This window comes from Penaeus japonicus, unplaced genomic scaffold (genome assembly GCF_977035675.1).
Source record: "Penaeus japonicus unplaced genomic scaffold, GWHDUDI00000001_assembly GWHDUDI00000035, whole genome shotgun sequence".
NCBI classification, from domain to species: Eukaryota; Metazoa; Arthropoda; class Malacostraca; order Decapoda; family Penaeidae; genus Penaeus; species Penaeus japonicus.
Genome location: NW_028234437.1, coordinates 4,997,512 through 5,007,876, shown reverse-complemented (window position 1 = coordinate 5,007,876; position 10,365 = coordinate 4,997,512). Strand labels below are relative to the sequence as shown.

The window sequence follows — 10,365 nt, the reverse complement described above, 5'->3', positions numbered from 1 at the left end:
ATTTGTGGATATTTGTGATTTTTATTGATATTTAAGATTGAAGATTGATTATTAGCGTTTATGTGTATCTGTGGTTATGAATTTTAAGGATATTGACGATTAAGTAATATTATTCTGTGTACTTATATAATTACGAATTTATGAACTTAAATGAGGAAAATTACGTAATGTCATATAACCATGAATCAATTTGCTTTAACAATATTGAAGATTGAGTTATACTATTTATATATTCCTTCAGCCACGAAATTATGTGCTTTAAGAATATTTTAGACTACGCAATATTCTTTACGTATTTGGATCATACATTTTCTAACTCCCCCCCTCTTCTTTCTCCCCCCCTCCCCCCTCGCAGGCCCGGAGTAAGAGCGGGTCCGTGGACGCCGTTCCCAAGAGCCAAGCAGGAAAGGGCGGCACAGCCCAGAAGATCGGCACGCCCTCAAAGAACAACAACAACAAGCAGGTGACCAAGCCGTCCGCCCAGAAGACACAGGTCAAGCAGGCTCCCTCCAAGCAGGTCCAGCAGACGAAAGGAGTAGGTGGCAAAAAGGGCAAGAAAGGCCACAAGCACCTCTAACTAACACTAACCGCCCTCTAACCACCTCCAACTACCCCTAACCGCCCTCTAACCACCTTCTAACCACCTCTAACTACCCCTAACCACCCTCTAACTAACACTAACCGCCCTCTAACCACCTTCTAACCACCTCTAACTACCCCTAACCGCCCTCTAACCACCTCTAACTACCCCTAACCACCCTCTAACTAACACTAACCACCCTCTAACCACCTTCTAACCACCCCTAACCACCCTCTAACTACTCATAATCACCTCTAACTAACACTAACCGCCCTCTAACCACCTCTAACCACCTCTAACTAACACTAACCGCCCTCTAACCACCTCCAACTACCCCTAACCGCCCTCTAACCACCTTCTAACCACCTCTAACTACCCCTAACCACCCTCTAACCACCTTCTAACCACCTCTAACTAACACTAACCGCCCTCTAACTACCCCTAACCACCTCTAACACTAACCGCCCTCTAATCACATTCTAACCACCTCCAACTACCCCTAACCGCCCTCTAACCACCTCCTAACCACCTCTAACTACCCCTAACCACCCTCTAACTAACACTAACCGTCCTCTAACCACCTTCTAACCACCTCTAACTACCCCTAACCACCCTCTAACTAACACTAACCGCCCTCTAACCACCTCTAACTACCCCTAACCGCCCTCTAACCACCTCTAACCACCTCTAACCACCTCTAACTAACACTAACCGCCCTTAACCACCTCTAACCACCCTCTAATCACATGCTAACTACCCCTAACCACCTCTAACACTAACCGCCCTCTAATCACATTCTAACCACCTCCAACTACCCCTAACCGCCCTCTAACCACCTCCTAACCACCTCTAACTACCCCTAACCACCTCTAACTACCCCCAACCACCCCTAACCACTCCTACCCACCGCTAACCATCCTCTAACCACCTCTAACTACCCCTAACCGCCCTCTAACCACCTCCTAACCACCTCTAACCACCTCTAACTACCCCTAACCACCCTCTAACTAACACTAACCACCCTCTAACCACCTTCTAACCACCTCTAACTACCCCTAACCACCCTCTAACTAACACTAACCGCCCTCTAACCACCTCCAACTACCCCTAACCGCCCTCTAACCACCTTCTAACCACCTCTAACTACCCCTAACCACCCTCTAACCACCTTCTAACCACCCTTAATTACCTCTAACCACTTCTAACCACCCTTAATTACCTCTAACCACTTCTAACCATCCTTAATTACCTCTAACCACTTCTAACCACCCTTAATTACCTCTAACCACTTCTAACCACCCTTAATTACCTCTAACCACTTCTAACCATCCTTAATTACCTCTAACCACTTCTAACCATCCTTAATTACCTCTAACCACTTCTAACCACCCTTAATTACCTCTAACCACTTCTAACCATCCTTAACCACCCCTAATTACCGCTAACCACCCATAACTACCCCTAACCACCCCTAACTACCCCTAACCACCTCTAACACTAACCGCCCTCTAACCACTTCTAACCACCCTTAATTACCTCTAACCACTTCTAACCATCCTTAATTACCTCTAACCACTTCTAACCACCCTTAATTACCTCTAACCACTTCTAACCACCCTTAATTACCTCTAACCACTTCTAACCATCCTTAATTACCTCTAACCACTTCTAACCACCCTTAATTACCTCTAACCACTTCTAACCATCCTTAACCACCCCTAATTACCGCTAACCACCCATAACTACCCCTAACCACCTCTAACACTAACCGCCCTCTAATCACATTCTAACCACCTCCAACTACCCCTAACCGCCCTCTAACCACCTCCTAACCACCTCTAACTACCCCTAACCACCCTCTAACTAACACTAACCGCCCTCTAACCACCTCTAACTACCCCTAACCCCCCTCTTACCACCCTCTAACCACCTCTAACTACCCCTAACCACCCTCTAACTAACACTAACCGCCCTCTAACCACCTCTAACTAACACTAACCGCCCTCTAACCACCTCTAACTAACACTAACCGCCCTCTAACCACCTTCTAACCACCCTTAATTACCTCTAACCACTTCTAACCACCCTTAATTACCTCTAACCACTTCTAACCACCTCTAACCACCTCTAACTAACACTAACCGCCCTCTAACCACCTCCAACTACCCCTAACCGCCCTCTAACCACCTCCAACTACCCCTAACCGCCCTCTAACCACCTTCTAACCACCTCTAACTAACACTAACCGCCCTCTAACCACCCATAACTACCCCTAACCACCTCTAACCACCTCTAACTAACACTAACCGCCCTCTAACCACCTCCAACTACCTCTAACCACCTCTAACTAACACTAACCGCCCTCTAACCACCTCCAACTACCCCTAACCGCCCTCTAACCACCTTCTAACCACCTCTAACTACCCCTAACCACCCTCTAACTACCACTAACCGCCCTCTAACTAACACTAACCGCCTCTACCCACCTCTACCTAACACTAACCGCCCTCTAACCACCTCCAACTACCCCTAACCGCCCTCTAACCACCTCTAACTACCCCTAACCACCCTCTAACTAACACTAACCACCCTCTAACCACCTCTAACTAACACTAACCGCCTTCTAACCACCTCTAACTAACACTAACCGCCCTCTAACCACCCTCTAACTAACACTAACCGCCCTCTAACCACCTTCTAACCACCTCTAACTACCCCTAACCGCCCTCTAACCACCTCTAACTACCCCTAACCACCCTCTAACTAACACTAACCACCCTCTAACCACCTTCTAACCACCTCTAACTACCCCTAACCACCCTCTAACTAACACTAACCGCCTCTAACACTAACCGCCCTCTAACCACCTTCTAACCACCTCTAACTACCCCTAACCACCCTCTAACTAACACTAACCGCCCTCTAACCACCTTCTAACCACCTCTAACTACCCCTAACCACCCTCTAACCACCTCTAACTACCCCTAACCACCCCTAACCACCTCTAACCACCTCTAACCACCTCTAACTAACACTAACCGCCCTCTAACCACCCTCTAACTACTCATAATCACCTCCTAACCACTTCTAACCACCCCTAACCACCCTCTAACTACTCATAATCACCTCTAACCACCCTCTATTTACCCTTAACCACCTCTAACCACCCTCTAATCACATGCTAACTACCCCTAACCACCTCTAACACTAACCACTCTAACTAACACTAACGCTCTATCCACCTCCAACTTACTCATACGCCCTCTAAACACCCTTCTACCACCTCTAACTACCCTAACACCTCTAACTACACTAACGCTTAACACCTTCTAACCCACCTCTAACTACCCCTAACCGCCCTCTAACCACCTCTAACTACCCCTAACCACCCTCTAACTAACACTAACCGTCCTCTAACCACCTTCTAACCACCTCTAACTACCCCTAACCACCCTCTAACTAACACTAACCGCCTTTAACCATCCTTTTCCACCAATAACCACACTCTAACCACCCGTAAGCACTTCTAACCATTCCTAACCACTTCTAACCACCCTTAATTACCTCTAACCACTTCTACCCATCCTTAACCACCCCTAATTACCGCCAACTACCCATAACTACCCCCAACCACCCCTAACCACTCCTACCCACCGCTAACCATCCTCTAACCACCACCTCGTCCCTGCAGGTGGAGTACGGGCTGACGGATGACCTCGTGGCTGAGTTCAAGGAAGCCTTCATGCTCTTCGACAAGGATGAGGATGGCATGATCACGACGGCGGAACTCGGAGTCGTCATGCGCTCCCTCGGCCAGCGTCCCTCAGGTCAGTGTTGGGTCGAATAAGGTCACGGAGTCTCTGAGTGTGCTGTTGTTTCTAGATCGAGTGGGGGGAATCATGTTATTTTTTTGTTATTTATTACTGGGTTTATGTTTGTTTGTTTGTTTGTTTTGTGTCTCTGGGTATTCTGTTGTTTCTTTATCGTGTGTGGGTGTACCGTTATTTATTTGGTATGTGTTTCTGGGAATGCCGTTGTTTTTTCTGTTATTAATCTCTGAGAATATTGTTGTTTTCTTTTTATGAATCTCTAAGAATTCTTTTATTTCTTTGTTACGTGTGGTAGTACCGTTACCATCTTTGATATGTATCTCTAGGAATGCCGTTCTTGAAATTGTTATTTTTCCATTATGTGTCTCTAGGAATCCTGTTCTTTCTCTGCCGATTATCTTTGGGAATAGTTATTTATTCTGTCAAGCATTTCTATAGGAATAATTTCTCAAAAATATCATAGTACTATTATTTCTCGAAATCAAATTAATTTCAGGGTACTAACATTTCTTGAAATCTGTGTCATGCAGAAACTCTCAGTAATAAAATTCGAACAGGTAGTAATTAATGGTGTTTAGTTTGCTTAAGTAAAAGCACTATCAGCTGTGCCCAGCTTCTCCCCAATCGAGAGCAGTGCTTGCTGCGGTCGAGCGGGAGGTGGCACCCACGCAGATAATTGTAACCCACAGTGACAGCGGCAGCCGAGCGAGTATGCCAGCTATCTGTCATCATATTTCGGACGATTCCCCAAAAGTTACGCGAAGCATAGAAGGACTAGGCTTTCCTGTGAGCACTGCGTGGGTGCGGGTCGAAGTCACCCCCGTGCCATGTCGAGGCGGACGGGGGGCTGTCAGGGGTATTTCACATTTTAGTCGCTCGTGGTTGATCGCAACATCTGCAATACGTCCATCACGTGTCAGTCAACCAACGCACAAAGCGCTGATCCGGCTAAACATTTTATTGTGAATTTGTAGCCAAACTGCAAGACGATAATTAACACTCGTAAATATAAACTCGGGTGCCATTGCTTACGTATTCATACTATGAAAATTAATTCCAAGAAGCAAGCGATACATTAAGCTATAAACTGTGTTGAATGCAACTTGCACCGCAGCGGCGAGCGTTTGTGACACCCGGACTGCACGGCGCCACGCCAGGCCGACAAATCTTTGATGGGTGGGGGGAGAGGGGGTGGGGGGGAAGGGAAGGGGAAGTGAAGAGGTGGGGGGATCGGAGATAGGAGAGGGGGGAGGGGGGTTGAGATATCATATTACTGCACGTTACGACGACAAGATAGATATAATCTGGCAACGGGACTTCTAAAAATTATTGTTCTGTTGGATTATAGTGTCATATAATTCCCTCTTGAATTTGCCTTTATCAGCTGTTAACGGCGTTCAAGGGCCTTGTTACTCCTTTACTGTGTCTCTTATATCATGTAGAAAGTTACCGAGCCTTTGTTTGTTGATGAATAAAACATTTTTTTATGTGTTTACAGTCTAAATTTCCATCTTGGTCTCATATAGCCTTGATAAACATGTGTCACTTTTGATCTTTTATTTAATATAAGATCTTAGCAGTTTACTATATCGTCACTGTTGTTAACTAAACATTTACTTAAACATAAGTCATGGTTGTTGCGTGACTCTGATATCAAATAACAATAACAATGAAAAAATAAATCTCTTGAACACAGGTTTATATACGGTTAGTCTTTTATTATTGAGTGTCATTATTGTACTACAGTATTTAAGTGCCACTTACCTACTACGAACTTAATAAACCGTTAAGTCCCTCTCGTATCGTAATTTGACTAGCAAAAAAGAAAACACTCATAGACAAAAATACATAAAATAGATAAAAAGTAAAAGCGTAAAGGACCAACAAACACAATTTCTCCTCAACAAGATGGAACTTGTTCTAACTAAAGCTGGACACTTACAGAGACGGAACTGCGCAAGCTGGTGGGTGAGGTGGAGACCTGCGCCGACGGCACCATCGAGTTCAACGAATTCCTGCAGATGATGAGCAAGAAGCTGAAGGACATCGGGAATGGCGACGAGCTCAAGGAGGCCTTCAAGTATGTGAAGGACAATCTGTATGTGAGGAGAGAGAGAGAGAGAGGGAGGGAGGGATTGAGAGAGAGATAGAGAAAGAGAGGGGGGAGAAAGAGTGAGGAGAGAGAGTGGAAGAGAGAATAGAAGAGGAGAGAGAGAGAGCAAATGGGACAGACGGTGGGAGAGACAAGGAGGGGGAGAAAAGAGAGGGGGGAAGGGTAGAGAAAGAGAGGGGGGAAGGGAGGGAGAGAGAGAGAGAGAGAGACAGACAGACAGACAAAGGGAGGAGGAGAGAGAGAGTGAGTGTGTGTGTGTGAGTGAGAGAGAGAGAGAGAGAGAGAGAGAGAGAGAGAGAGAGAGAGAAAGAGAGAGAGAGAGAGAGAGAGAGAGATAGAGAGAGAAGGAGCGTGTAAAAAGAGAGAGAGAGAGAGAAAAGAACAAAAGAAAATTAGTTCGCATGTGTATTTCTGTCGTTGTTAAGTTTTGTAAGTATTTGCGCGTGTATGCATGTGTGTGTCAAAACGAATTTCAATCGATTGCAACAAATGAAATCCAATCACAACGAAATAAATAATAGACCATCAGTCCCTGTACTCAGTCCCAGCAGTCCTAGGAAAGACCTTTTACGATCCAGTGATTAGCTTTTGATGAATGTGATTCCGCATTTCCTTCTGGCTTTGCCGATTGCAAAAACCTCATTAGCATCGGGTTGGTCTAGTTGTCCCCCCAAAACCGAAGCGCTTTGGTACTGTATTTTTGGAAAGAGGGAGAGAGAGAGAGAGAGAGAGAGAGAGAGAGAGAGAGTATATATAGAGAGGGGTTAGGGGTAGAGAGATAGGGGAAGGGATAGAGAGAGAGGGGAGAGAGAGAGAGAGAGATTATCCGTGATGCTTTGTGAACGCGGTTGCTTGCTGCTGTTGTCTTATTGCTGTTTTATTCTATATGTATGTTTACAACCAATTAACTATGGCCGGCTAACATAGGCCAACTATCTATGGCCGACTAACCAAGGCCGGCTAACAAAGGCCAACTATCCAAGGCCAACTAACAAAGGCCAACTAACCAAGGCCGGCTAACAAAGGCCAACTATCCAAGGCCAACTAACCAAGGCCAACTAACCAAGGCCGGCTAACAAAGGCCAACTATCAAAGGCCAACTAACCAAGGCCGGCTAACAAAGGCTAACTATCCAAGGCCAACTAACCAAGGCCGGCTAACAAAGGCCAACTATTTATGGCCGACTAACCAAGGCCGGCTAACAAAGGCCGACTAACCAAGGCCGGCTAACAAAGGCCAACTATCCAAGGCCAACTAACAAAGGCCAACTAACCAAGGCCGGCTAACAAAGGCCAACTATCCAAGGCCAACTAACCAAGGCCGGCTAACAAAGGCCAACTAACCAAGGCCGGCTAACAAAGGCCAACTATCAAAGGCCAACTAACCAAGGCCAACTAACCAAGGCCGGCTAACAAAGGACAACTAACCAAGGCCGGCTAACAAAGGCCAACTATCCAAGGCCAACTAACCAAGGCCGGCTAACAAAGGCCAACTAACCAAGGCCGGCTAACAAAGGCCAACTATCAAAGGCCAACTAACCAAGGCCGGCTAACAAAGGCCAACTAACCAAGGCCGGCTAACAAAGGCCAACTATCAAAGGCCAACTAACCAAGGCCGGCTAACAAAGGCTAACTATCCAAGGCCAACTAACCAAGGCCGGCTAACAAAGGCCAACTATCCAAGGCCAACTAACAAAGGCCAACTAACCAAGGCCGGCTAACAAAGGCCAACTATCCAAGGCCAACTAACCAAGGCCGGCTAACAAAGGCCAACTAACCAAGGCCGGCTAACAAAGGCCAACTATCAAAGGCCAACTAACCAAGGCCGGCTAACAAAGGCTAACTATCCAAGGCCAACTAACCAAGGCCGGCTAACAAAGGCCAACTAACCAAGGCCGGCTAACAAAGGCCAACTATCAAAGGCCAACTAACCAAGGCCGGCTAACAAAGGCCAACTAACCAAGGCGGCTAACAAAGGCCAACTAACCAAGGCCGGCTAACAAAGGCCAACTAACCAAGGCGGCTAACAAAGGCCAACTAACCAAGGCGGCTAACAAAGGCGGCTAACTAACTAACAAAGGCCAACTATCCAAGGCCAACTAACAAAGGCCAACTAACCAAGGCCGGCTAACAAAGGCCAACTATCCAAGGCCAACTAACCAAGGCCGGCTAACAAAGGCCAACTAACCAAGGCCGGCTAACAAAGGCCAACTATCAAAGGCCAACTAACCAAGGCCGGCTAACAAAGGCTAACTATCCAAGGCCAACTAACCAAGGCCGGCTAACAAAGGCCAACTATTTATGGCCGACTAACCAAGGCCAACACCAAGGCCTCTCCTCGTCCTTCAGTTTATTTACTTATCCATCTACACCTACATATATCCTCTCCTACTTCTATGTTTTGACTAACCAAGTTATTTATCGATTTAGTTTTCCCTTTATTTATCTATATATCTATCTATCTATCCAATCATCTGTATTTACTTGTATCATTCTTTCCTGCTCCTAAGTCTCGACAAACCAAATCCAGGGATTCATTCATATATCCATTTATCTATATATCCGTGCATTTATGTCTATATATCTATATCTATAAGTATGTTTATGCGTGTGTGAGTGAGTGAGTGAGTGAGTGATGAATGAGTGAGTGTCTTAAGTCTCAATGCACCAAATTTAACCAACCCAATTCAACTAACCAAGCCCCCCCGCTCGCCCGCTCCACCAGGGTATTCGACAAGAAGAACTCGGGTTACCTGTCGTCCACGGAGCTCCGCCACGTCATGACCAGCATGGGCGAGAAGATGTCCGAGCAGGAGGTTGAAGACATGATCAAGGAGGCAGCCCCGAACGGCGACGGTCGGGTTAACTACGAAGGTAGGGGGACGCTCCGGCGCCTTACTCCCTTGTCTTATGAGTTGCTGTTTGGAAAAAAGGGGGAAAGGGTAGAGAGGCTTTTGTGAAGTAAATGTTTTTTTTACTGTCTAAATATGGTTGGTGTTTTGGATTTTGAGATTTTTGCTGTTGTTGTTGTTTTGTTTCTTTGTTTGTCAGAGGTCTAAAGCGAAGATATATTTTTGTAAAGTATAAGTTCTTTGGGATTTTTTTGATTTTGCATTCTATCTTTACGAGGATTTTTTTTAATGTTATTGTTTTAAATCGCGATGTTACATCCAGTTGATTACATACACACGATTAGATTCATCTGACTTGACGTAGAATGCATTTCATAGTAGGGTAAAAAATGAAATAACGAATCACCTTTTTTTTTTTTATCACCATTTTTCTTCAGGATTAACGAAAGCCACTAACCCGACCTCTCTTCTTGCAGAGTTCGCCAACATCATCGCCAGAAAACACTAAAAGAAGGGAAAGTAAAGGAAAAAAAAGAGAGACCTGCCAGCCACCACATCCTGCGTCGTGTATATAGGGTTTTGTACTTTTGTAGAATTATTTCACCTGATATATTTTGTTAAGACGTCAGACACCCTACTGCCGTGGAAGGGTAACAATGGTGACTCCTTGTTGGTGAACCTGGACATATCTTCTTGATTTTTTTTTTTTTCTTTTTTTTTCTTTTTTTTGTATCACGCAAGATGCTTTACTGAGCTTGAGTCTTTCTTGGTTCTTGGGCCTTCCTATGGGCTTCTCTTTGGACTTTCTGCTTCTTTGTCTTCGCTTTCTTTCTCTTTCGTATGTATGGTCTTCATTTTGTGTGGTGTGTCGTGTAAGAGATTTTTTTTTTCTTGTTTCTTTGTTTGATTGGCTCTGTCTGTTCTGTTTTTGTTTTGTTTTTTTCTTGGTGTGCCTATTCCCCTGCCTTTCTCTTTTGCCCTTTCTCTCTCT

The 10,365-nt window shown here is 45.4% G+C and overlaps 1 protein-coding gene across 1 annotated transcript in view; it reads left to right on the top strand.

Annotated features, from left to right (window-relative positions):
- The window catches only part of LOC122243437 (uncharacterized), a 64,973-nt gene extending 54,949 nt beyond the window's left edge, over positions 1 to 10,024 (top strand). Inside the window, exons 2-6 of the mRNA XM_086531233.1 lie at positions 356 to 570; positions 4,235 to 4,407; positions 6,355 to 6,490; positions 9,248 to 9,396; positions 9,851 to 10,024. Coding sequence (XP_086387359.1) covers positions 356 to 570; positions 4,235 to 4,407; positions 6,355 to 6,490; positions 9,248 to 9,396; positions 9,851 to 9,882 — 705 coding nt within the window. The 3' untranslated portion in view covers positions 9,883 to 10,024. The remainder of the gene's footprint in view (positions 1 to 355; positions 571 to 4,234; positions 4,408 to 6,354; positions 6,491 to 9,247; positions 9,397 to 9,850) is intronic.
- Positions 10,025 to 10,365: the final 341 nt, after the last annotated feature.